The sequence below is a fragment of the Aspergillus tubingensis genome (genome assembly GCF_013340325.1).
Source record: "Aspergillus tubingensis WU-2223L DNA, scaffold_8, whole genome shotgun sequence".
Lineage (NCBI taxonomy): Eukaryota > Fungi > Ascomycota > Eurotiomycetes > Eurotiales > Aspergillaceae > Aspergillus > Aspergillus tubingensis.
In genome coordinates this window covers 825,400-851,348 of record NW_023336282.1, presented here as the reverse complement: position 1 = coordinate 851,348, position 25,949 = coordinate 825,400, and the positions used below count along the sequence as shown (strand labels likewise).

Here is a 25,949-nt window from a genome sequence, read left to right as displayed (position 1 = left end):
TACTAGTAGGTGGTTCGTAGTAGACACTTATCAATCTGGAATGTAGTAATACTTAGTATGACATGATATCCTTAGTTGACCTTTTTATTGGTCTCCTAGATGGTTTTCGTACAGGGTTCGATGCTGCTATTGGAGCAATGTTCATTTAATAGTCTGTAAGTGATAAACTAGTAGGATCAGAACTGCTGGTAATTACAGTTAGAGCAGATATAGTCTGGATGTTCAACATAAGTATCTTTTCTGTCATGGAATATTGAGTATGTGTACCTGTCGAGGACTGGTTGGTTCGATATTCTTTCAACCACTGATATGTGCATAGAATGCGGCATAATATATCAACTAGCATCATTGGTCTAGTGGTAGAATTCATCGTTGCCATCGATGAGGCCCGTGTTCGATTCACGGATGATGCACATTAATTTCTTTTTTGTTTTTTGTTTTTTGTTTTTTTGGATTGATTTGTTGATTGTTAGCTTTCAGACTTTCCGTAAACTGGCTATTTGTTTTACTTGGAGATCCGCTAGTACGTAGTAATCTACTAAGGTAAGTGTATCCAGAATCATCTCTATTTATTCACCCTACTTTTATCATAAAGCATGTGCATGGACCCAACCACAACTCCATAAACAAGACGATGCCAGCAGCACGGCAATGCAGAAACTAAACCCAAGAAACAAATAGCCTGAAATGATTCATAGACTCATCAACATACGATGCAAGAAGACGAAATGTATGAGATCATTGCAGGAGAGGATCCTGTACCATCTAATTAGTATCATGAAAATCAAAACAATCCCGGGCGGTAAGCTTACTCTGAAGTGTTTCTGGTGGTTGGCTTGCCGGTTGACCCGTGCCGTGAAGCGCTGCTCTTGTCGCATGGCTCTCTGGCGTTCCTTGCGCTCGCTGATCATCACGTCCCTCTTCTGGGAATCCGTCGTTCCAATCATACCAGTACCGCCATTGGCACGGGTGATAAGAGCACGGTTGAGGTTGCGGCCACGAGGCTTCGGCTCCTCTTCCTCGATCTCGCCGTTCTCGATGGCAAGTTGGCGCTCGGCACGCTCCTCTGCGGTGGGGTAGTTGTGCAGGTTCTGGCGGTAGTATTTGGCGAGGGAGCGGTGACCGACGCTGCGACCGGAGGGCAGATGCAGCTCGTAGTCGGTGGCGTAGACGACGGGCGCGCGCTTACGGTTGTCGAGGTCGTCCTCGTCCTCGTCCATGGATGAGGCGTCTGTCTCCCATCCCTCGTCTTCGCCGTCAACCTTGACGCCGCCTTCCTCATGTGTCTCGCTGCCGGTAGACTCCCACTCTTCGTCGTCTGAGTAGGTGCTGCGGAAGTCGTAGTACTGGCCAATCTCGATCTGCTCGGCCTCAGACTCGAAAGCGATCATGCAGTGGCCCTTGTCCTTCATATGGGTGCGGATGCCTTCGGGGGTGTTGCGGATCATATGGCAGTAGGTGCATTCGCTGTTCTCGTTGATCTTGCGCCACAGGTAGTGGAGAAGACCCTCAATGTCAACGAGGTAGTCCTTCTCGGGAATGAACATGCCGTGGGTCTTGAACATGTGCTCGGTGTTTTCTTCAACATTGTCCGACTTCTGCAGACAGAAGAGACAACGAGACGCAAAGAACCCATCATCAGACATCTCCTCGTCTTCATTGCTCTCTTCCTTGATGGTAGCATCCTTGAGGGTCTCGGCGACCTTGTTGACCTCGGACTCTCCGACGCGGGGCTTGTTGATGGGTTCTCCCAGGGAGAAGGTGGAGCTCATGACGGAGGACGACTCGTCGGCATTTTCCCGGCTCATGCGGGCCTCGCGAGCCTTGTGCTTGGAGCTCTTGATGTGGTTCTGGTAGGAGTTCTCGCTGTAGAAGGTCTTCTGGCAAGCGACACAGGTCGTCTCGAACGATGCCTTGGCGGCCGCGGCAGTGGTGGTGGCTTTGGCGGCAAGCACCTTTTCGTTGAAGGTTTCCTGAGAGACTGGGGGAAGAGAGGCAATGCGACGCTTCATGTTATACAAGCTAGTGCAGACGTGATCAGTTCCTGTAGGCTTATCCAGTGGTTATATGAAGAAACTTACTGCCAGTCAGTGCGCATGTGCACCCGCTGCGCATCGCTGCCGCGGAAAGCAACAAGGCAAGTGTTGCAGGTGTAGGGGAGGGAAGATGCAGGGCCGTCCATCTTGAATAAAATCGGCGAAACAACGCAGGGGTATCACGATGAAAGAAAATGTCGTGTAGAGGTCGTTAAATGATTGTGGGATGGACGAAGCGGGGCACAATCTCAAATGCTGCGACCGCTGGGTATCGGAGAACAAGTGGCTATCCCAGTGACACTTGTATATATTTATATTAGTGGAAGAGATCAATCCACACGAGCGAGTGAAGGTAAATGAGATAGGGAAGGGTGGATGAGTCGGGATGAGTCTTCAATTGTTGCCCCTCAGCGCCGAAGCAGAATTAATTATTGATAATCACCGAGATTTGCGCCGCCTTGCCGCTTTGGGCCCAATGACGTTCAATGCACGTGCCCACACAATATCCACCCTGCTAGTGCTCTATTAGTCATTATATCCTTTTATGCACAGAAGGCCGACGAATACTCTTTTGGTCTCCTGTATCGTCAGTTCAAAACCGACGATAGTCTTCGAAAGTATCTTGGCCGATTTTCTAAAATATTCTAATAAACCCTCCGATGTGGCTTAGGGGACGTGACAGCAATCTGACGTGCTTCTGCCATTCCAAAGTAGTAGTTAATAATGGTCCAGCCGAAAATATATTTCTCTAACCTCACTGTGGAGCACCAGCTAATAGTAGTACTAGTCTAACACATGGCATCCAGCCTATGAATGTAAACGCACTGTTACTATCAGCAGCAAAGAGGCAGCATTATTGACTCATGGTAGCACGTAACCACCGTCGATGAGGACATCACTGCCAGTCATGAATGTAGACGCGTCACTGGCGAGATACAAATACAATCCCTTGATCTCCTTCACATGGCCCTGCCTCCCAAGCGGCGCCATCCGATAGGCTTCGTTGACCGTTTGCGGACTGGCACCCATCTTGGTATCGAAAAAGCCAGGAGAGACGATGTTAACACGGGCGAACTCTCTCCACTCGCGAGCAAGTGATTTTCCAAAGTGCGTCACGAAGGCCTTGCTGCCATTGTAAACGGGTTGATCAACGGGGACATTGACAATGTGACCACTCATGCTAGATGTAATGATCAAATTACCAAAGCCTTGTTGCTTGAACACCTCTCCAACATATTTGGCGCAGTAGAGAACGCCATCGACTGTATACCGTCATCAGTATCTAGTCTACAGCAGAAGAGGAAGCATCTTACCGTTCACCGACATCTGCTTCCGATACTCTTCCAGTGTTTGCTCCAGAAGAGGCTTGGAAATAGCCATTCCTGTTTAGAATGTTAGCGATGTAATGCACTGCGCGACAAAAATTGCATCCTACCGGCGTTTGCGATAAATACATCGATCTTGCCAAAGTCTTTGGCGACATCTGCAATTGCTTGTTGAACGGCATCCGCATCCGAAACTGAGAGAATCAGTATTCCAAGCCTTTAATAACGCATGACAAGCAAAACTCACCGTCGACCTTGTAAGCAGTAGCTCTAATCCCATGAGCAGAAGCCAGTGCCTGCGCTTTCCCGACGGCTGCATCATTGCTATCATGACTTGGTTAGATGTGGAATCTTGTATCCGATGCTAGAATAGGCATAGCTTACGAGTTGTACCACATGGCAATATCGGCATTAGCCTCAGCCATGGCTTCAGCCACTGCGTAGCCGATACCATCTGCAGCTCCTGTGACCACGACAACCTTTCCGCTCAGACGCATCTGCGCCAACACATTTGTTGGCGTGTTTGGGAACGGGCGAGGGTATCCCTCACGGACTGGGGCACACTCGGCTACGCTCATAGACATGTTGAACAGAGGTGGTAGTTAACAACCGCAGCAAATGAAAAGAATTCAAGACTGGTTCAAGCGGGAGTATCAAAAGATGAAGCCTGACAATTATAAGACTGGAAGGTACTTCGTGCCCTTTTAAGATATTTTCCTTGGAACGGTATTTACCTTGATGGTTGCTGATTCTCTTCTTTCACTTCACGCGACCAGAGACAGCGGGGTTGCACAACAAATACTGGTCCTTTGAGAATTGAACCTGGTTGCCCCACTCTCTTAGAAAGAGCCAGGAGTTGATCTCAATCATCATGATATACTTGTTCGGGTAACTGTGGTCCGACCTAGTCTTCGAACCAATGATTTCTGTCCGGGATTAGTGAGTACACAAGCGTCGAACCAACAATATTCGATCCAAACTGGCGCTTTGATTCCATCTTTGATCATCTGCTTCAGACTCCGCCCCGTTGCAAGCTCCTAATCATTGAAGGCGAGCCTGTTGACTTAATTTCAACGAGCAAAGAAGAGCAGAACAGGTCTCGGGCAACAGACGACCGAAGCATTGTATTGGTGGCCATTCGGACCTAATCGGACAACCTCCGCATCCCGCCGGAGTCCCCGCATTCAATCATCCCGCTCGGGGCTTAGCCCGGTGCATCTGCACTCTACCCCAAACCCCATCGGTCGACAGGTAGCCGAGAACCAGTAGGTTCAAGCAGACACCTTAATAATTAAAAGAAAACACCCTAGAACCACAGCGCATAATTTGCCTTTTTGAGTTGATACTCAGAACCCAGTGATCAAACAGTCACCCCACCGTCTTTAGTCGACGTCGTTAAATCTCAATAACCTCGGCTCCACTCATCACTTAGTTACAAGATAGAATAAGAATTCACTATAATCACTATGGGATCCAACTCAGATACCCCAGCAATCCCTTGGATGCAACTAGGAGAGCTTGACCCTCAGTCATCTCTCACGCCACCCCCTGCGCCTTTCCCGTCGAGTAACAGTGCAGCCGACAACGCGAGACAGAGATTCGCAGTAAGGGGAAATGCCATCTGTATGTCTTATCATCTCGCCATCTCTTTTCTCTTTATTAGTAGAGAAGAAAGGCGACTGGACTAAGACAATGTATAGTCACCGGCGGCGCCGGCGCTTTAGCACTCACCTCAGCACGAGCACTTCTTGAGCACGGCCTACAAGGCCTAGCTCTCCTAGACCTACCAACATCCCTCACAAAGAGCAAAGAGCACATCTCAGCCATACAGCATGACTTCCCCAACGCCAACATCGTAACCGTACCCTGCAACGTGACCATCGAAGCAGAAGTCCAATCCGCAGTTCAATCAGCCATAGACCGTCTCGGCGATCTGAGAATTTTATGCTGCTTCGCAGGGATAGTCAACTGCGTCCCGTCAGTCGACATGTCCCTGGAAGATTACAAGAGAATGCAAGACGTAAATGCAACAGGAAGCTGGGTCATGGCACAGACTGTTGCCAGGTAAGCCCACTTAGACTTGCACTTCTATCAACTCATAATAACCCCAAACCAGACACATGATCTCCCGTAAAACAGGCGGCAAAATCGTCTTGATTGCATCTATCAGCGGTCACCGCGTTAACTATCCCCAGCCTCAGCTAGCGTACAATATCTCCAAAGCCAGTATCCTTCATATGAAGAGCTGTCTCGCCGCTGAATGGGCGCAGTATGGCATTCATGTCAACTCCATCTCGCCTGGCTATATGGATACGGTTCTGAATGAGGGGGATCAGCTGTCAGGTCATCGTGCGGTGTGGGCTGATCAAAATCCCATGCGGCGTATGGGGTCGCCGCAGGAGTTGACGGGGCCGGTGGTCCTTTTGTGTAGTGATGTTGGGGGGAGTTATCTGAATGGGGTGGATATTGTGGTTGATGGTATGTTCTTTCCCTTTTGTTATGTTGATGAGGAAGGTGTTGCGGAATAGTAGCTAACGAAGATCTGTTTGGTGGATAGGTGGAGGTCTGGTATTCTAGTCGTTAGTTGGGAATTTGGGATATTTGCATAACGGAGTACTATTGAGATTCAATAAAAGGACTATATAACGAAGATCTGAGAATATCATGAACGTGTATGGGATGTAAAACCGCAGCAGTAATTTGAAAGTGTTACGGTACCATTCTTGGGCACGGTCTAGGAGCCAATGATATGGGCAAATGGGACAAGTCCATCAACGTCTTCAATGTCTGTGAACAGTAGAATAAAAATTGGGAAAAACAGAATGTCGTGGATTAGACAGTCGAAATATTAAGCTGACACTCAAAGTATGCATATAAGTATTGTGAGTTCTGTACAAACGAGTCAAACGGCAGTAAGCAACCGCCCCTCCTCCCTTTCCATTATTCCACCACTTTACCTTACCACTTCCTCTTATGAAATGTCAACGGGCAGTCATCCTGGAAAGCAATCAGTACTTGTAGCTGTTTCTTGCTCACTGCTCACTTACCTTGGGAAAGATGGTTGCGAAGACCTTGATCTCCTCTGATAGCGGGGTCGCATGGTGCTTCCAGTCCAGCAGCAACGAGGCTTTGCCGATGAGCAGTACCAGATTGAGCTGCGCATAGTGCTGTCCAATGCACACATGTGGACCCGTTCCAAACACGAGATAGTTATTCTTTCCCTTCTCCTCAGCATCCCCGGTATAATAACGCTCAGGATTAAATTCGTCAGGGTTCTCGTATACCTCCTCGTCCCGGAGGGCGAGGTACGTGGTGGGGATAACCATCGCTCCTGTTAATAGTTAGCACCGGCTAAGGTCTTGGTTCATGTTATAGAGCTCACCTTTAGGAACAGTGTAGGAGTCAGTGATTGGGAACGGCTTCTTCGCCATATAAGGCACCATGATCACGGGAGGTCGGTACCGCAGAAGCTCCCTGACGACTGCACGGGTATAGGTCATGGACTCCAGTTGGTCCAAGTCAACCTCAGCATGCACGTTACCGTTACGGACCTGATAATTTTCCTCACGCACTCGATCAAGCACGTCGGGGCGCTGTGCCATCGTCTGAAAGAGCCAGGTGGCTGCGCTGCTGGTAGCATCCTGGGAAGCGAACAAAAATGCGAGCACTGTCTGAGCGATCTCCCAATCGGCGAAGTCACGTAGCAGAGGAGATGGTTTTTCCATGCCCTCCATTGGCATTCCCTTGGCTTCTGCTTCAACCCATTGCTTTGAGGCCAGGATATTTTTGACCCACGCGTCCATAATGCAAGTTGGTTCTTTGCCGGCTGCCATACTGACCTTGCTCTTCGCACTGGCCTGGCAAAACTCGGCCATGACCATATCACTCGCCTTCTTACCGTACCATGCCTTTGTGAAAGGCAGAATGATAGGAAAGTTGACCAGCTCCATTGCCTCTGTGATCAGATAATAGTCATCAGAGATTTTCTTCACAGCTTCGTCCGAAATATAATAGCCGCAGAATGTGCGGAGCGATACGGCGCACATCAATTCGCGGAATTCGGGCATAAAGGGTACTGGCTTGCCGCCGGCTTTTTGCGTGATACCAAGGAAGCGCTCGAAGTACTGATTATAGACACCCTCCTGACCAGGAAGGTAAGACTGCAGTGCCTTCCTTGTGAAAAGGCCGTTGAGGCCCTTGCGGAAATCCACATGTGGTTTTCCGTCCATAAAGACAAAGTTCTCCTTCCCCAGGAGCTTATGAGCGACATCCACGACGCAGGGCTTCACGTAAGTCGGGGAGTTGAACACTTTCCTAGCCAAATCACGGGTTGAAGCAATCACGACGAATCTGGACCGGATTTTGTTAGTCTGGTCTATGCTAACGATCTGTATGCGCCCAGGGAACGAACTTGTGAAAGACGGACACGCAACTGAGCGGGCCGCTTTTCCATTTGGCATAATATTCCTCGAATTTGGGGTTGACCGATTCCAAGAACGGTCCGATAAAGGGTATCTTGAAGGCTGGGCCCACGATGTTGCCTTTGTTTATGAGGTACATGACTGAAAAGCAAGCCATTTTAGGACCGATCGAGTGAATCATAATCAACGGTCAAAAGACATACTTTGGTCATAAGCGACAAGAACCGCGAGAATGGTAAAGGCGATAGTCCACGGGCTGGCATTGCTGATGGCATCAACGACACCTTCGAATTGGGAGGGAATGGGCAAGTTGTTGGCTCGAACGCTAGCGAGCGGCGACGCGAAGCTGGGAGAGTTGACCTCCATGTTGTGTGAACCCTGCGAGCTGTACACGCAGGCTGATTGAACGCCGGCGACTTCCGACCGGAGCTGTCAAACACAGAGATATAGATGAAGCGGAGACGAGCTCCTGCAGTTGACGGCCTGTGCGCTATGCGACCGTGCCGGACAACGCGTTGTCAATATGGTGGAGAAGATGGGTAACTCGGAAAGTTTGACTGAGTGCCAGGCCGGGCAGTCGCGCCTTTTAAAAACCCCTGGATCTCATGGGATTCTTACTGGGGGGTCAGTCTGATTAGTAGTGAATCCTTCGTGGTTTCCATGCGTAAGCCCCCGGGCTGTCATTGGACTGATTCCTAACATCTGAAATCTAAGTAAGTAGTAGCTCTGCGGCGTTGCACGGCGCTAATCTTACAATCATTCGCAGTGTATGCCAAATATTATGCTATTCTGATGAGCTGGATATAATCAGGAAAGAAAACACTCTTCCCCGATCGCATGATGCCGGAGCAACGGCCACTATCGCTAGTGCTGACGCACGACTTCTTTATCCTCTCAATTGAGCGCCACGATTTCGGCCAATCACGTTGCAACTAGCACCGTTCGGGCCTCTCAATGAAAGGCTGACTGCGACGCTTAGTATCTGAGGTTTGCTAGTCAAGAGAGCGAGTAGTTATCAAACCATTCTTGGGCAAGTTAGGTATCAGATATCCATAGATGGACCGGCGAGATGAATTGCCAGAGATCCGCATCTAGGAGTACTTCACACTGATCTGCTAGGGCTATGCAAGGCTAACCAGTCGTCAACAGAGTGAAGGGCGCTTTCTACTAATGTGAGGTAATATGATAGACCCCATTTGCATGTCTTTAAGCATCGAAATAAGCTCCCAGAAACGGCGTCTTTGACATCTCTAGACCAGAAGCTAACTTGCGTGGATCGATCCAGCGGGGTCCTCGGACGACTGCGGGCCGACCACAACGATCAATAGAGCATAAACCTTAATGTTGATGTAACACATTCCTGCCACAAACCAATCACCAGCATGGCAAAACGGACGAGACTAAAATCAGAGACACGGGAGCTTCGGGCAGTAAGTCTGCTACGTTAGCAGGAAGCCTGTCGTTAGACTAACATCGAGTAGTGTGTAGAGTGCCGGGTAAGAGTGACCCGTCATATACTAGAGGGCTATCGCATGTGGCTAATAAAGTACTGACATGCTCCAAGAGACGAAAGAGTAAGGTATGGCCCCGAGAGCAATCCGCATATTGCTAGCTATTTCCATACTGATAGTGTACTACCAAGTGTTCTGGAACCGCCCCATGCTCTTACTGCTCGAGGACTAGAAAACGATGTCGCTTCGAGAGTGTACCATCTCGGACACCGTTGACTCGCAAGTGAGTGTAGACCCCTGTGTACCTTAGAAACATATTCTCAGTATGTACATAGGAACCTTGAAGAGAAGGAGCAGCTCTGTGAGAATTTGATGACCCTTGTCCAGACTTTGGATCCCAACATCGACATCGAAGAAGCATTGAAATCATTGGCAGGGGCTGGACAGGGGCATGATAATAATGAGACAGACCACAACAGCTTGCTAGGTGTAAGCCTTGATGCGAAAAGTCCCACCCCATTAGAGAACTTTGAATGGAACGAGGGTCCAATGACCTCGTCTCATCCGCCAAACAAGTCTCTCGATGGAATGGCATCACTGCCAACCGAAGGGCCAGGATCCGGTTACTTAGGTAGGTGGCCTGAGAATATTTTTATGAATGAGATTGATTGTGGTTTTTAGGAAACTCATCTGGGTCATGTATACTGGAAACCATCTCAGATTTACTACCCGAGCATCCTGCTCCTTTGGTTATTCGAAGAGGACAACACCCTGCAATCTCGACCAAATTAGCGAGTCCGCACATTCTGAGGGAACTTGATAACTCCATCCTCACGGACTCTCTATTTGACGCCTATTTCGGGTGGTATAACAAATCATTTCCAGTTCTACATGAAAAGACGTTCAGAGAGAAGTACCAGAACCGCCATCATACTCCACCTCACTCCACATGGCACTTGATTTTCTATATCGTTCTGGCAATCGGTGACTGGGTGATATCCGGTGGCTCCAAAGTAGAGGAGTCCAGATATTACATGGCTGCACGATCGCGTATGTCAATAGGTCTGCTGGAGTCTGGTGCACTTCTCACAGTTCAAGCGTTCCTCTTGATGGTTGGTCACCTTAATGCGCGTCAGTGTATATCGCAAGCATGTTTCAAGGCTAAATGGCACAGGGGAATTTTCTCCAAAAGCGGGATCGACCAAATACCGGATACAACTTCATTGGAATAGCATATCGAATGGCTCTTGGACTGGGCCTCCATCGTGAACCAATGAGGGAATCGACGCACGACACCTTGATTAGCGAAAGAAGAAGAGTAGTGTGGTGGATTGTTTACTCATTTGACAGCGGATTCAGTCTGACTACAGGAAGGCCCCTGATGTCGTCGGACTGTTTCATCGAAACCCAACTCCCTCGCAATATCGAAGACTCGGTAACTGATTTCATGCTAAAACAAAGAGACGAAAGTCGTAGCTAATTGATCACCATCAGACTTACCCATTAGATTCCATAGTCCCACTCCCCATCGACAAACCGACTACTTACTCCGCGATAATAGCACAGGCTCGATTATCACGCATCGGAAACACCGTATTTTGTAACGTGATAGCAGGTCTAAAGAAGGACCTGGATATGAAGACCCCACGATCACTCGATCATCAGCTCAAGGCCTGGAGACTCTCACTGCCGCTTTACTTTACGGCCCACGATGTCCCAACATGGTTCCGCGGACCTCGAGCAATAGTCAGCTGGAAGGAACAAAACCTGCGAATGATGCTATGGTGGGGAACTCAGCGTATATGCGGTTCTCCGTCAGACAGCGAAGAAGCCCGAAACATGTGCCACTATGCCGCCGTAGAGTGTATCCAGAATATCACTACCTTCTGTGTTGACTATTCGGATACGCTACATTTCGGCCTATGCTGGTACGCGACATACTTCCTCTTCCAGGCATCCGTCGTTCTCAGCATCTATCATCTCCGACCAAAGGAGCCGTTGGATAGAAGCTTGGCGGCGGCAAATCACGAGCTCTGGATATCTTCCATAGAGAGATCGCGTGACTGCCTCGCTAATTTGAGCCAGAAGAATCAAGCTGCAGCGCGGTGCTTGGAAGTACTTGACCGGATTATGTATCAGTCACAAGCTAGCCCTACTGCAGTGGGGGAGCCTTCCTCGACAAGTGTCCCGGGCACGGCACAATTACCAATGGAGTATAATAGCACGGGCACGCGTCTCGATACACTTGCTGTTGACCCTTCCCTTCAGATGCTCTTTGATGCGACGTCATTTGATATGGATATCTTTGAAGGACTCGAGGGGTTTCCGAATACGAACGAAGTTGAATCGTTTGATTATATTTCAGGAGCTGCACTGGTCGCTGAGAATGCAGAGGACTGGCAAATGTGAATGGTAGATAATGGGTATTACTTGGACTGGGTTTTATGACACCCTTTAACAGGGAGGAGAAGTATCATATGGAAAACAAAGAAAAAGCAGAACAAGAATTACCAAAGCAGAGAGAATAATAATCTACTATCAGACTATCGGAGCACGGCCAGCCGCTGGATACCTGCCCCGACGGCGCTTCACCGAACGTCAGTCTTACCATCCATCCACTTATCTGTCCTCGGCCGACAGAGCGCCGACACTTTATGGAAAGCATGTATATGAACATCTCAAGCGGGGTCATAAACTGCCAAGATAGCCATTGATCAACAAATTGACAGACTCCAATCTAACTGGATACCACATTTCCCCCAGGTTTAAGACAGACACAAGTTAATCTACCATGAACCCCAACCCATCCAACCCATCCTGCCTTCTCTACGGCCCACTAGACGCACGCTTTGAAGACCGTCCAATTCCCACCCTCGACAACAACCCCCACGACGTCCTCATCCGCATAGCATACACCGGCGTCTGCGGCAGCGATGTAAGCTCCATCCATCCCATCTTATCCCATACATTCCTTATATCATACTCACCCACACTATCAGGTCCACTTCTGGCTGCACGGCGGCATCCGCACATACGTCTCCCCCACTCACCCCCTAACAATGGGCCACGAAGCGTCCGGAATCATCCACGCCATCGGCACCGCCGTAACCACTCTCGAGCCTGGCGACAAAGTCTCTATCGAGCCAGGCTACCCCTGTCGACGCTGCACCTCCTGCAAAAGCGGGCGCTACAACCTCTGCCCGGAGATGAAGTTCGCCGCGGACCCGCCATTCGTGCACGGCACGTTGACCAAGTACTTCCGCGTCCCCGCAGACTTCTGCTACAAGGTGCCTGAGTGCATTAAGTTAGAGGAAGCGGTTTTGATTGAGCCGTTGGCTGTGGCTGTTCACGCTGTGAGACTTGCTAATGTGAGGCCTGGACATAAGGTCGTGGTGTTTGGGGCAGGCACTGTGGGGTTATTTTGTGCGGCAGTGGCGAGGGAGTTTGGGGCTAGTGTTGTGGTCTCGGTGGATGTGGTGGAGGGGAGGGTGGGATTTGCGAGGGGGTTTGTTGGGGAGAGCGTGGGCAGAGGGGCAGTTATGGATAGGGATTTGGGGGTGGAGGGGAATGTTGAGAGGATACTGAATGAGGGTGGACTGAGGGATAATGGTGGTGCGGATGTCGTGATTGATGCGTCGGGGGCAGAGATGGCGGTGCAGACGGGGGTGTTTGTGCTGAAGAAGGGGGCCACGTATGTGCAAGCTGGGATGGGGAAGAGGATGATGGAGTTTCCGATTGCCGAGATGTGTGAAAAGGAGGCTGTGGCCAAGGGATGTTTTCGGTATGGAGCTGGGGATTTTGACTTGGGGGTGGATCTTGTGAGGAGGGGGAGGGTAGTGCTTCAGGGTTTGATATCCAGGGTGTTTCCGTTCGAGGAGGCGACGGAGGCGTGGGAGGCTGCTAGACGGGGAGAGGGGATTAAGATGGTGATTCAGGGGCCTCGGTTATGATGGATGGCACTAAGTGATTGATTGCTATGTAGTAGATCAAAGAGGCTGTATTTCGTCAAAGCTTATCAGATCCAGATACACATGATGTCCGAACATCTCTGCGTTCGCATAAAAGTATGGTGAAACCCCCCAATAGAAGAAAAAGCCAGCCCAAGATAAGGCCCCCACCTACAAGGTAGGAACAGTGACACCATGATCCCAGAGATAGTCTATGCATTCATCCGTCGCATCCTCAAAAAGTACGTGATCGTATAGCCACGCCACTCAGGATCCAAATAGTGAGCATCGATTCTATCCAAGCTCTCCAACTCCTCCTCCTTGGAGAAATACTCCGACGAATGGATCTCAACATATCCCTCCACATGCGCAGGAATATAACATTCATGACCGCCCAACCGAAACAATTCACCACGTCCATCATTCATGAACCAAATATTCGTCCTGAACTAGTAGACCTTTTGATAAAGGTGAACGGTCGTCTGCGCCGGGACCGTAAGCAAGCTCCACGGTGTGCGTCTCGCTTGTCGTCGTTTCTGTCTGTTGGAACGTCTTGGAGGATGCGTCGATACCGACACTCAGGCCTTCGAACAACATCCCCATGCTCGCGTTCAGGGTGTTCTCGCTGCCTTTGGTGACCTTGAGTTCACTGGTATACGACGCAGTGAATTTGCCGTCGCCGGCTCCGTCGTTTTTCCAAGAGGTTATCAGCTCCCAGTAGAATCCTTCAAAGTTAACATCTTTGAGGGAATATAAAGCTTGGTCTCACTGATCGGGGTAGTTGGTCTTCTTGGTCCGTCCGACTAGTGGGCAGCTGTTGATCTTGTACTCGCGGTAGTCGTAGCCGATGGTGGACTTCCAGGGATTGTGTTACATTTTTGGACTGGTGTGGAAGTGTTAGTAGAGGGGTTTGGGTGCCGAATGCTAGTATGACACCAACATCTGGGCAAATGCTAGTACATAGTGCATACTAGTTCAGATGGTTAATCCATGTCTAAATGTCTAAGGCGGACCGACAAATCCAGCTGCAGGGCTAAAACACGGAATATATTTCCATGCACGCCACATCGTCTGTTTATGGGTGAACCATTTTACGCCTTTGATGTGATATAGATTAAAAGACCCGTACGGCTGAAGAGGGGGGTCGACTTGGTCTGCGCGTGCGCGATGAATCGAGGGAAAGGAGCCCGAAACATTAGTTGAGAATACTTGGTGCTGCAATATATGTGCATATTGCCACCCGTTCTTGTGTTATTTGGTCTACTGCCTGATTCGGATACATGTATGGTTATTTCTAACTAGTAATATTTGTAACAGAACAGATTAGCTAGTATTACTTTGTTGTATCATGCAGCACTCGCTTGCATTAAGGTCATCAAGTCCAACACTGACATTATGAGGGGTCACTAACCCAGTCAGTAGTGTAGAGGGCACCACAACATCATGGCGTTGGCTAGAACCTGGCAATGCCGGACTTTCAAACCAGCGTTGGAATTGGGATTGGAAGAGCGTAAGCCTCCACCTTTGATACTGAAATAACTTCCTACATCTTGAAGACGGTTGTACCATGCCTCCACATGCCTTGGCAAGAAGCTAGACCATATCTTCCGCAGATGAGGGGGGTAACAATGGGGCAAGCAATATAAATAGTGGCAAGATTGTTGGCCAGGGCTAAAATAGCAGAGAGATGGAATAATGAGCAGTCAATCCGCGATTGCTATCATGGTATGTAATGTCGATCGTCATGGAACATTCAGGCTGTACCCTGGTCTTAGGCGATATAGTGGTAGCCATATTGCCATTGATCAATGCAGTCAAATATCATCGATTGTTACTTCTGACAGTCATTGTAGCCTTGGTAGATACTGTTCTTACTTTCGTTGATGTTCATGGGAAGTGTCGCGATTTGAGTCGTGGCTGCATCAGAATGTGGGTTAACAGTTAAAAAGGTGTTCTCGACAGAAGCCTTTTTAATCATCTGTCGAAAGCATTGCACAGCATATTAATTCGGGATAATCAACATCATCATGAGGTAGGAAGCAGAAATCTAGGGAAAAATCGGTAGGGAATATCCGTATAGACATGGTCTAGCAGCCGAGACAGTTGAGAAATGCAGAGTACAGACTTGTGGAAATCAGGTGTGACACATCAGCACTGATTGCTGGCAGCGTGAACAACATTTTCAGCCCCGTCGAGACCCATGTAAGGATCTATAATGAACTTTCCACTTATCTTACACCAGTCAATGCGCGGACTTCGGCTGTGGAGATAGCTCCCTTGCTTCTCCAGCAAGATCTATCTTGTCCTCCGTAGTGCCGTGCATAGGCCGATTAACACGGGATTGATACAAAAGGATATAACTACCAAGTAAGGCCTTCTGGAATCCGGTGTACCACAGGAAAGTGTCACCATAGCTAATAATAACGTATGGGAGATCGGAGGGTACAAGGTAAGTAGAAGTGAGAGCCCGTGATCACAAGCAACAAGACCGGACTATCCGGATTGGGACTGGCGTCTTACCTGGTGTTTCCACTGGCTGACTCATCACCCGAGCTGGTCTTGGCGCCTGAGGCCCCCCCAAATGCTCGTGATATCAGCCTCGCAAGACCCCCAGACCCCAGAAATAACGAGTCACATTACCATCTTCGCCTCGAGTTTGACCCCTTTCTCCGCTGCGCAGACCTACAAATAGAGAGGGTGCTTTGTTAAGCCACTGTCTTCCTACGATCGCTAGCTGCGGCATGCTCCGCAGTCTGTCAAGATGACCAGGCTCCGCGGAGCTTCCGTGAGCTCGTATGAGGTTTCGCATGGAGGCATCGACCGACCCCAGTTCCACCGCTCCAAGCTACCTCCGAACGCCCCCGACGTGATCGCTCAAAACACCGTGGACGTCTCGGACCCTGCGCAGGTTCTTTTATGGTGCAGAGATGAACGCCGTCGCCAGTTCAACCTCCTGGTCCGCAGGTAACGTCTATGACGCCGTGCGTGCGCTGGCCCCGCTGACGGGAACGCTTCTAGGTACAAGAATCAACTCCTCTACGGCTGCCAGGATCCCGGCTGTCAGACACCAACTTGCGCTAGCTATCGAAAACGCGTGACGGAGGGACCATTTCGCCGGTATACTGAGCTGAGCGCCCGCACACTGGCTTGCTACTTGGCGAGCTTGGATAACGCGGAGGACGGCTTGTGTCGCAATCTCTCTCGGGTTCCTTATGAGCTTTCACCCCAGGAATATCAACGCCGATCGAAACGACGGAACCGTACCTTACCTTCAAATGAGCTACCGAGAGAACGTACCGAGTCACGGAGCGGGGACCATACTGGTGCGGATGGGGTGCTAAGGCCATCGCCGGTTCGGAACGTACATTCTTCCAGCTTTCATGATCGAAATGGTCGAAGTTTGTCTCCATGTGTGGAATCCCAGGACCTGACGGCGGTTATACCGGAGAAGACACCTGCAGCGCAACGAATGAAAGACCCGAAATCGTTCACTCAGAACTTGTTCGATACCTTATCGCTGAGGATGATAGAATGGTTACCTCTACGCCGCTCTCCAAGTTCGCTCGGTCCGGATTCAGATCGCATAGACATCCGTCCCGAATCTCGATCACCAAAGCCGGATTCCGATGGAACACAGCCATATTCGGATAAACCTAGGCCAAATCTAACCCGACAACGAACACCCCAACATACTCTGTCTGCAACTGCGGCTCCCCAAACCCCCTCATCGCGCCATGGGAATGGCCAGCTGGCTGCGCTGGAGTTGAAACTTCCTAACCAGCAGGTTAAGCGACTGTCGCTCACGGACGTGGACCAGTGGCGCCAGAACCCACGCACAAGTTTGGAGGAGAAATCATATCAGGAGCTGAAACCCGCCCGCAAGCTCACCGTGAACACACACGTCAATGGTGATGAAACACACAATGTACCTTCGCCACCCGCCCTACGGCATCGTCCGCAGAAGCATCGAGGGAGAACAGCAGACGGAAACTATCCCCTTCCGCAGGAGCAGCCGAAGAAAGAGCGACGTGTTTCATGGGATGGCGCGAAGTATCTCAACAATGTCCTGCTCGACGAATCCGAGAAGCCCGAGTCTCAGAGCGACGAACAACCTCCTCCGGAGACAGAGTCTCCTAGTGCCCGGAAACCGAAGCGCCGGAGTTCGAGTCAGAACAAAGCCATTTCCAGCATCCAATCCCTATCACATTTGACGGACGAGATAATTGACGGCATGACGCAAATGATGATACTCTCTGAGGACGAGGCAGAGCTGTGGAAGGACGAGCTGACCTACATGGAATCCACCGGGAGCTTCGAGGAGTCAGAGTGGCGCTTTGCGACTCCCCGTCAGCGTGAAGTGTTTTCCTTCGTTTCACAGAGCGTTTTCTATGCACTGGGGAATACCAAGCAACTCCTTCTCTCATTCCGCCAGAAATCGGCCGGTCCGACTGGAATGAATGAGAACCACTCTAAGCCCAAGCTTGACCTTCAACAATTACAACCATCGCTCCGTAATCTACTCCGCATCTGCCCTCGGGATATTGTCTTTCACAGTCTCTGGAGTGCTACGGAGACACTATTCATCCCACCAAAAGAGCTGTCGATGTCAGGTAAACTTCCCCGCCGTTCGTCTAGCAACTTGACGAACGCCGCATCCAGCGCACCGATAATTCGCCGAGCCGATTCGGAGGGCAATGAGTACTTTACTGATGCCAATGCTGCTGATGTTGCTACACTCGCCATTTTTGCCCTGGCTAGCTCTCTTCCCGAGATAGATGCACCAACATGGCGAGCGATCCTCCAAATGCGTGCGGCCGGGGGCGTATCTTCGAGTTCGGACATGCAAAAGCTGTCGATACCCAGGGCCCGTCTTGTGGTAGAAACAACTGATATGCTTGAGCATGAGCTGGCCCTCCGGCTACTTGATCGCTTAGTACGCGCTCTCACCGCACGATTGGCGTTCCACGAAATATCAAAAGCGCGACAGGTGTACTCCCGCGATTTGCCAAAACAGCGTAAGAACAGCGTTCTGGATCTGATTGTGAACAACCTTAGCGAGCATTACGGGGCTATGACAGCGGCCATTGGCGACTTGGATCATACTCCCCCTCCTGGCGCACCTGCCTTCATTGCTGAATGGCTTCGCACCCTTCTCCTCAAGGAATGGGATGGTAACCCGCAACTGTCGAAAAGCAGTTCGGCTGGAGGTGCCGTTCAGATTCTGTCATTGTTGTACAAGGAGCGCAGTCGTTTGGGCCTGGTACCCGAAGACTTCCACACCCCGTTTCTCTCCGACAGGTTGGAACCTTTGGACATGCCTGTGGAGTGGATGGGTCGCCTTCCGAACAACAAGACAATGCATCTACTGTCCTATCCTTTCCTTTTCCCTCCTTCAGCGTTGGTGATCTATTTCCGAGCTCTCAACTACGCGGCCATGTCCAAGTACTACGAAGCCGCTATGACTACAACGAGACACGTGACACAAACGGCCTTTGGACCCATCCAGGTTCAGGATGATGTCGGGTTACTCGCACAGCTAAAGACGTCGATGTCTACATATCTGGTTCTGATGGTCCGGCGCGACAATATTCTTATGGATGCTCTCAATCAGCTCTGGCGCCGCGAAAGACGGGAGCTTATGCGGCCACTGAAGGTACAAATGGGTATGGATGAAGGTGAGGAGGGTCTTGACCACGGTGGTGTTCAGCAGGAATTCTTCCGAGTTCTGATGGCAGAGGCACTGGATCCGTCTTTTGGCATGTTCACGACGGACGCGCGGACGCGGATCTCATGGTTCCAGCCTTGTTCGTGGGAGCCTTCATACAAGTTCGAACTGCTTGGACTCCTTATGTCTCTGGCTGTGTATAATGGTCTCACGCTCCCGGTCAACTTCCCGACTGCCTTTTACCGCAAGCTACTCGGACTCAAGGTGAAGCACCTAGAGCACATCCAGGACGGATGGCCAGAACTCAGCAAGGGATTGGGAGATCTGCTTACATGGGAGGATGGAGATGTGGGCGACATATTTATGCGGACTTACGAATTTAGTTTCGAGGCCTTTGGGGCTGTAGAAACAGTCGACATGCAAAAGGTGGACAAAGATGCTCCTTGGCCTGTGTCGTCCACGCCATCCCGTGCCAGGAGCGGGTCGCGGTCCCTTGGGTACTCGCCTCCATGGTCGGAGGTCCGCCATTTTGCTGATCACGCCGACCTCAGCCCCCCGTCTTCGATGGCTGCAGAGACAGCGGGCTCATACGGGGAAGCCACGAAACCGGTTGACACGCTTGTCCCAGCCCAGTCGCCAACACCCCCCGCCGACGAGGCCAGCTTGGTGACCAACAGCAACCGTGCCCAGTTCGTCAAGGACTACATCTTCTGGCTAACGGATAAGTCCGTCCGGCCTCAGTTCGAGGCGTTTGCTCAGGGGTTCTACACCTGCCTCGACCGGACAGCCCTCTCCATTTTCACACCGGAGGCACTGAAGACTGTGGTAGAAGGAATCCAGACAATTGACATCCGAGAGTTGGAGCGCCACGCACGGTATGAGGGCGGGTTTGACCCCAGCCACCGGGTGATCAGGGACTTCTGGAGTGTTGTACGGCGGTACCCAGCCGAGAAGAAGGCGCAGCTGTTGGAGTTTGTCACTGCCAGCGATCGGGTACCGGTTAATGGGATTGCGAGCATCATGTTTGTGATTCAGAAGAACGGAGTAGGAGATGCTGTAAGTGATGTCGCCTTCCATGTTGCAGAGCAAAGTACTGATTGTTGCAGCGCCTTCCCACGAGTCTGACCTGCTTCGGACGCCTCCTGTTGCCGGAATACTCCTCCCGTAGTGTCCTAGAGGAAAAGTTGAGCAAGGCGTTGGAGAACGCACGTGGCTTTGGCGTTGCTTGATTTCGGGGACTGGTTTGGATGGTCTCGGTTTTTGGAATGGACATACCCTTTGCTGTATATGCCGTGCTTGACATACCCAATTCTACATAGATAGTATTAGTCCGATTGTGGCCGGTGCCACATCTGGCAAATGGACGAATTTATTTCCGGAGCGCTCGTTCTTCTCCCAAATTCATTAGATAGATTGTAGATGGTGAGAATATTCGCCCGAGTTGCCTGGTGGATATAGTTAGTGGGCGGTCGGGCAAGTCTGCCGGGCAGCCCGTATTGAGGAACAACAGCCACAGCCAAGTTCGACTTCCGTTCGCTCTTCCCTCCTTGTTATCTCTGGAATACCATCGGAGATCAAATTGTCTCTTTCCTGTTTTCTCTCTGAAATCTTTGCTCTCCATGTGACCAGCCCGCTGACCGGACCCCTCGGGTCTGGGCAAGGAATCACTGCTCCGGATGGCCTTCGCCCCCGATTTGAGTCATGGCGATGGAGGGATTTGACCGGTTGGGCGACACGGTGTGCAGTGGTCCGCTTGGATTGGCAGACGACTTGGGACGGCCCTTCTTCGCGGGACCCATATAAACCGACCGTCTCTCCTCAACAGCCTTAACAGAATCCCTCCAGAAAGAATATCGTGCACGGAGTCCCGTTCGACAGACGCTAAAGGACTGCAGCTTGCACCCTGTCCATCACCGAGCCCCGCTACCCCACGTTTGTGCTCCATTCTTCCCTTCCCTCGACTCCTCCGGCCCTTTCGCTCTTCTTCCTGCTAACTCGCCTCCCTCGTCTACAGTCGCCGCAACCAACACAATGCCTCCCATTATCCACTGCGTCCGTCACGCCCAGGTACGCCTATATATCCACCGACTCTCTCCCCGACCGACGCGGTCGCTAACAATTTCTCTCAGGGCGAGCACAACCTCTGTGTCGCCAACCACGTCATCCCCGACCCCCTTCTCACCGATCTCGGCAACGAACAATGTCGTAAACTCCGCGATAGCTTTCCTCGCCACACTCAGGTCGACCTTGTCACAGCCTCCCCGCTCCGTCGCACTATCTACACGGCCCTGCAGAGTTTCGAGCCCGTGTTCCAGTCACACCCAGATATGAAGATGATCGCTCTTCCTGATGCCCAGGAGACGAGTGATGTGGCTTGCGACACGGGTAGCGACCCGGAGGTACTACGCAAGGAGATGGAGGAGAAGAAAGTCCCGATTGATTTGGGGTTGGTGCATGATGGTTGGAACAACAAGGTGGGTTGTTATTCTACTCCAAGTGGCGATAGGTTCGGTTCAGCTGACCAGTGGCCTGGTACAACCATGTAGCAAGGCAAATATGCACCTACTCACAAGGCCATCAAGGAGCGGGCGCGGGCAGCCCGCCGCTGGCTGAAGGCGAGACCGGAGAAGGAGATTGTGATTGTCACCCACGGAGGTTTCCTGCATTACTTCACCGAGGATTGGGAGGATAGCAGCCAGTACCAGGGTATGTCTTTGAAAGACTGCATGTGTCAAGTGTAGACAAAGGCTAATGATGAAATAGGAACCGGATGGGTCAACACCGAGTACCGGACGTACGAATTTACAAAGGAAGTTCACACAGATGACCTCGAGGGATATGAGCTGGACGGAGACAATGCATCTCTGGTGGAGACGATTGAATCGCGTGAGCGACGCGGGAAGTCTGGGCCCATGCCAGACCGCGAGCAGCAGAAGATGCTGTACAGGAAAGGTACTCAGGGATGGGATGACCAAGGCTTGCAGCTGAGTATTGCAGAGCGGGAGGCGGCCAAGGTGCCGGAAGGTACAGAGGTGGATGGTGTTCGAGTATAGATTCCCTTGTTGTCAGTTCTTTGTAGAGTATAGAGCGTGATGTGGAGATGCCGATAAACAGGTTTAGATCAAAGATCTGAAGCATTGGATTATGAGTTGACCACATTGCTCTTTGTTTTGCTCTTTTCACCCTGAATCACGAAACAATGCTCCTTGTTAGAAGCTGCACAATGAGGTGGATAGGTGATCGACTGCAGGTAGATCTATAAGAATGGTGATCGCATAGCATTCATTCGAATGAATGGATGGCATTTCAAAGACAATTCGATTCTTCTAATGCATATACAGAGCTTGTGTCTCATAAAGACATGCCGGGTAATCCACCGACATTGCTTACTGACCATACTGGCTGCCATATCTATTAATACCCCTCCTTTGAATTCTCCGAACCCAAGAGTAGTGATCACTGATCCATCTCCAGACAACATCGACGCGCATCGTCGATTAACCAGCACTTTGTTCCTAGTAGGTCTCTCAGTCATGCACCGAGTAACCTTGTTGCAAGCTCATGTTGGAAACATGCGTGTCCACCACATACGGCTCCACGTCACACCAGAAAACCTAACAACAAACAATTGGTATATGCATCCAAACCCCCAGATTCCGAAGCACCATACTAATAGCCAAGAGCATTCGATGACTGCCCACGCGTCACCATACAGAGGTACGTCAGCGTTATCCGCTTGGCTAACGGACTCCAGGCCCCCAGCATGGACTCGCACCTCATCGCGGTGCTGGGGTCTAGTAGTCTGTGTTATACAGGCGAAGCAAAGACGAGTCCCATTGATGGTCGAGTATGGTTGTCTAAAGTGGATTGCTGTGCCTTGCTTGCTTGCTCCCGGGCCCATATAGCAATCCAGATGATTGAAGTTGGATAGATACGCTGCATATCAAGGCACGAAAAATATCTGCCTGCAAGGCTTACTCTTTTCTTTTGCGAGAGAAGCTCGAAAAGAGGCAGTGCGACTTGACCGACTAAGAGATAGTCCGGAGATCGGCAGCTTCGTCACCACCGGAGATCCTTCATGATTGGGACCCTTGAATGGGGTCTGCATACCATATGAAACTGCAAACCATCCGATGATGGCTGCCTACAGTACACTCCATTACTGCTGGGTACGCTGATCGCAGGTACTTTTCCGTACCGCCATGGATCTCCCCAGCTAAATTGCCTGCCAAGGCACATGGCAATACCGGGCGGTACCTGGGAGAGGGTGTTATTTATAGCGGTGGGGCAGTGCCCCGTACTTGTTCCGCTGCCTGAGGCCACACTAGGCCTCATCCTCGACGTCTTTCTTTCTTCTTTGGATCGCCCTTTCTTTCGTGCATCTCGCCTCGCATTTCTTATAAGACGAACCCAATGGCATTTGGACCACGGGTCGCGCAGAGATTCCGTTGAATTAATCCATCCCGGCCCAGATCTAAAAATGCTAGACGAGAACCTTCCCAGTATGTCTCCCTTTCTTAGCATCATCCCTCCTTGACTCCACTCCTCCTACTTGACGTCGCTTGCTAACTCGAGCAGCCTTCTATCTCAAGCACAACAAGCAATCCAAGCTTTGGAGCATCTATCTCTGCCAGCACGGAAACGATCCGGAACCTGTCTACTCCCTCCGCTACCCGGATCCTTCCTCCCCCTCCTCACAGAACCGCTATGCCTCCGCTCTCTACGACCCCTACGTCTCCGACATCCTCTTCGGCGAAGTCCTGATCATCCCGGAATGGACTCAACCTAGTCTCTCTGCGGAGGCCATCCGTCAGAATGGCGGCGTTCCGCCTCCGCCAGAACCTATTCTTCCGTCCCGCTTCACCATCAACCTCTACAACCCCGACCAGCAAGTGACGGTGCACTTCAAGCCCAAAACCTGGAACAGCCCTGCGACATGGACCTTCGAGATGCCCCAACACAGCTTCCGACAGCCCTCCGCATCTACCCTCGACCGCACCCACCCTGACCCGGCTTCTGCTGATACCACTCCGAAACTGCGCTTCACCTGGCGCAAGGATAGTAAGCTGTCCAAAGACCTGACTTGTCTCCTGTCCGGCAAGACGACCACAATTCCGGAATCCAAGACCAAAAGCAAAGAGCCCGATATCACCGTATCCATCTTCAAGGGGCTTCGCGAACTCACCCTCTATGAACCAAACCTTTACCGCGTGGAAATGGAAGACTTCAAAGGCCTCGAAGTCGTTCTCCTCCTCGGCGCAATTACCATCCGCGACGTATACTTTACTTCGATGAAAGACGCATTCCACGTCACCAAACCCGCCCACATGTCGAGTACACCCTCCCCGACCAAGACAAACTCCAAGCCCCTCCCGTCCGTCCCCGCAGCATCAGGGGCATTAAATGCCGTCCAACCAAGGCCCGAGCCCCAACCGCAACCCCAACCACAAACACAACCACCACAACAGCCGCCCACTAAATCTAACCGCCAACGCGAAGAAGAACGACGCACCCAGCAACTGCTCGAAGAAGAGGAAAAGGCGCGTCGCAGACGCAAGGCAGAGCGACAAGCCGAAATCGATCGGGAAACTCGCCGTCTCCAGATGCTCTACGGACAGGAAGAAGACCAAGTACGCAGACACAGACAGACACCATCGCTGCCTCCTCGTCCCCAGCAGCCCGGACAAACCCTCCCCTTACGACCAGCCAACCAGCCCCATTACTCTTATCCTTATCAAGACGGTCGTCAACGGCCACAGGCAGGTCCGTACATGACTGCCCCGGGCTTGGATCCGCGGCGCCAATCAGCCGTGAGATTTGCCTTGCCAGCGGATACACCGGGACCGGCGGCATCATCACCGGCATTGCAGCCTAAGAAAAGTAGTTTCTTTCGATTACGACGTTCATCAGCTGATGAGGCGAAGCTGAGCAAGAAAAGGAGTTCGATGTTTTAGTTATGATTTTCTTCCTGTACATGTTTTTGATACCCAGCTTGCATTTCTTCTTGTACATAGATTTGTCCTTTTTGTGCTCGGACTTCACTTCTTTCAGTCAACATTTACATCGATAGGTACGGGTGGTGAATTCAGTAACATCGCATTCATTCTTAATGAAAATACCCTATGGTGATAGCCACACAGGCTGCAGTAAAGTAGGAATGTCTCAACCAACCATCAATTCATACACAGAATACCAACTCCATGGTAAGCATATTAAACCAAGATCTAGTAGCAAACCCAAACAAGGCTGGCGGCTACTCCCCAACCTAAGATGACAAGGGTGTACCCATGTGATATCGAACCTTTCACAAAACCTAATAAGTACCTTACTGTAAACCTACAACCCATTCACCCACCCACCTCTCAACCAACAATCCACCCTCCACTACCTCCCCTCTCATACACTCCAAACCGATGAAATCATCAAACAAACCCCGCCTCTACATCTCCCTCCACGCCCGCGGAGGGGGAATCCGTCCCAAGATGCCCGACAAAGAAGATACGTGAGTAGCCCTGCCCTCCCTCCCCCTACCCAATACAACACACTCCCTCCCCAACCCCCTAACTACCCCAAACACATACATAAAACAAATAATTAATTAATTAAATAGGTATCACTGGTCCCTAAACATCCTCCCAAAACCCAAATTCAAATCCAAATCCAGAAACAAAAACAAAGACATCGGCATTGGCACAACCTACCACGTCCGCGACCTCCCCACCCCCATCCCCAGCACCACTGGCACTGGCACCGACATGATCTTCAAATGGACCTACGAAGAGCGCAGTACCACACTCGATACGATGGTTCTTGTACGGGTTCTTATTGGGAAGGTGGTTGATTGGGAGGGGTTGGTTGGGATATTGAGGGGGGTTCCTGTGGGGGGACAGGAGGAGGGAGAGGAAGGGTGGAATTGTGTTTCTTGGGTGAGGGGGGCCATAGAGAGAATTAGGGATGGTGGGGAGGAGGTTCTGGGGAAGGGGAGTGTGTTGGAGTGGAGGGTTGTGAGGGATGCGGCGATGGGGTTTGTGGAGAGGAAGATGGGGGAGGGGTGGTTTAGGAGTGGTGGACAAGGGAATTATGAGGTGGGTATGGTTGCGATGT

The 25,949-nt window shown here is 50.9% G+C and overlaps 10 protein-coding genes and 1 non-coding gene across 11 annotated transcripts; 7 read left to right on the top strand and 4 right to left on the bottom strand.

Annotated features, from left to right (window-relative positions):
• Window positions 1-342: 342 nt before the first annotated feature.
• On the top strand, window positions 343-413 carry AtWU_t167. The gene has a single exon. It is a non-coding gene; the product is annotated as a tRNA-Gly (tRNA).
• A 325-nt stretch (window positions 414-738) lies between these two features.
• Window positions 739-2,182, bottom strand: AtWU_06623 (putative C2H2 finger domain protein; the record flags this gene model as incomplete). Its single annotated transcript, XM_035501732.1, has 3 exons — window positions 739-756; window positions 813-2,022; window positions 2,082-2,182. The coding sequence occupies 3 exons, from the start codon at window positions 2,180-2,182 to the stop codon at window positions 739-741; spliced, it is 1,329 nt and encodes a 442-aa protein (XP_035357625.1).
• Window positions 2,183-2,897: 715 nt separating this feature from the next.
• AtWU_06622 (short chain dehydrogenase) lies at window positions 2,898-3,945 on the bottom strand (the record flags this gene model as incomplete). Its single annotated transcript, XM_035501731.1, has 5 exons — window positions 2,898-3,298; window positions 3,350-3,418; window positions 3,472-3,555; window positions 3,609-3,685; window positions 3,746-3,945. The coding sequence occupies 5 exons, from the start codon at window positions 3,943-3,945 to the stop codon at window positions 2,898-2,900; spliced, it is 831 nt and encodes a 276-aa protein (XP_035357624.1).
• Window positions 3,946-4,827: 882 nt separating this feature from the next.
• On the top strand, window positions 4,828-5,938 carry AtWU_06621 (oxidoreductase, short chain dehydrogenase/reductase family; the record flags this gene model as incomplete). The annotated part of the gene is made up of 4 exons (XM_035501730.1): window positions 4,828-4,984; window positions 5,062-5,425; window positions 5,478-5,839; window positions 5,919-5,938. 4 exons carry the CDS (start codon window positions 4,828-4,830, stop codon window positions 5,936-5,938), a joined length of 903 nt encoding a protein of 300 aa, XP_035357623.1.
• Window positions 5,939-6,319: 381 nt separating this feature from the next.
• AtWU_06620 (cytochrome P450) lies at window positions 6,320-8,148 on the bottom strand (the record flags this gene model as incomplete). The annotated part of the gene is made up of 5 exons (XM_035501729.1): window positions 6,320-6,358; window positions 6,409-6,692; window positions 6,744-7,711; window positions 7,773-7,923; window positions 7,986-8,148. 5 exons carry the CDS (start codon window positions 8,146-8,148, stop codon window positions 6,320-6,322), a joined length of 1,605 nt encoding a protein of 534 aa, XP_035357622.1.
• A 1,016-nt stretch (window positions 8,149-9,164) lies between these two features.
• Window positions 9,165-11,642, top strand: AtWU_06619 (Zn(II)2Cys6 transcription factor; the record flags this gene model as incomplete). The annotated part of the gene is made up of 8 exons (XM_035501728.1): window positions 9,165-9,212; window positions 9,264-9,278; window positions 9,347-9,361; window positions 9,413-9,516; window positions 9,569-9,864; window positions 9,915-10,345; window positions 10,408-10,668; window positions 10,728-11,642. 8 exons carry the CDS (start codon window positions 9,165-9,167, stop codon window positions 11,640-11,642), a joined length of 2,085 nt encoding a protein of 694 aa, XP_035357621.1.
• A 382-nt stretch (window positions 11,643-12,024) lies between these two features.
• On the top strand, window positions 12,025-13,183 carry AtWU_06618 (NAD(P)-dependent alcohol dehydrogenase; the record flags this gene model as incomplete). Its single annotated transcript, XM_035501727.1, has 2 exons — window positions 12,025-12,168; window positions 12,233-13,183. 2 exons carry the CDS (start codon window positions 12,025-12,027, stop codon window positions 13,181-13,183), a joined length of 1,095 nt encoding a protein of 364 aa, XP_035357620.1.
• Window positions 13,184-13,600: 417 nt separating this feature from the next.
• Window positions 13,601-15,158, bottom strand: AtWU_06617 (uncharacterized protein; the record flags this gene model as incomplete). Its single annotated transcript, XM_035501726.1, has 2 exons — window positions 13,601-13,920; window positions 15,056-15,158. The coding sequence occupies 2 exons, from the start codon at window positions 15,156-15,158 to the stop codon at window positions 13,601-13,603; spliced, it is 423 nt and encodes a 140-aa protein (XP_035357619.1).
• Window positions 15,159-15,941: 783 nt separating this feature from the next.
• Window positions 15,942-20,074, top strand: AtWU_06616 (HECT domain protein; the record flags this gene model as incomplete). The annotated part of the gene is made up of 3 exons (XM_035501725.1): window positions 15,942-16,144; window positions 16,199-19,901; window positions 19,952-20,074. 3 exons carry the CDS (start codon window positions 15,942-15,944, stop codon window positions 20,072-20,074), a joined length of 4,029 nt encoding a protein of 1,342 aa, XP_035357618.1.
• An 802-nt stretch (window positions 20,075-20,876) lies between these two features.
• Window positions 20,877-21,898, top strand: AtWU_06615 (uncharacterized protein; the record flags this gene model as incomplete). Its single annotated transcript, XM_035501724.1, has 4 exons — window positions 20,877-20,912; window positions 20,975-21,319; window positions 21,392-21,551; window positions 21,609-21,898. The coding sequence occupies 4 exons, from the start codon at window positions 20,877-20,879 to the stop codon at window positions 21,896-21,898; spliced, it is 831 nt and encodes a 276-aa protein (XP_035357617.1).
• A 1,427-nt stretch (window positions 21,899-23,325) lies between these two features.
• Window positions 23,326-24,799, top strand: AtWU_06614 (uncharacterized protein; the record flags this gene model as incomplete). The annotated part of the gene is made up of 2 exons (XM_035501723.1): window positions 23,326-23,347; window positions 23,424-24,799. The coding sequence occupies 2 exons, from the start codon at window positions 23,326-23,328 to the stop codon at window positions 24,797-24,799; spliced, it is 1,398 nt and encodes a 465-aa protein (XP_035357616.1).
• Between the last annotated feature and the right edge of the window lie 1,150 nt (window positions 24,800-25,949).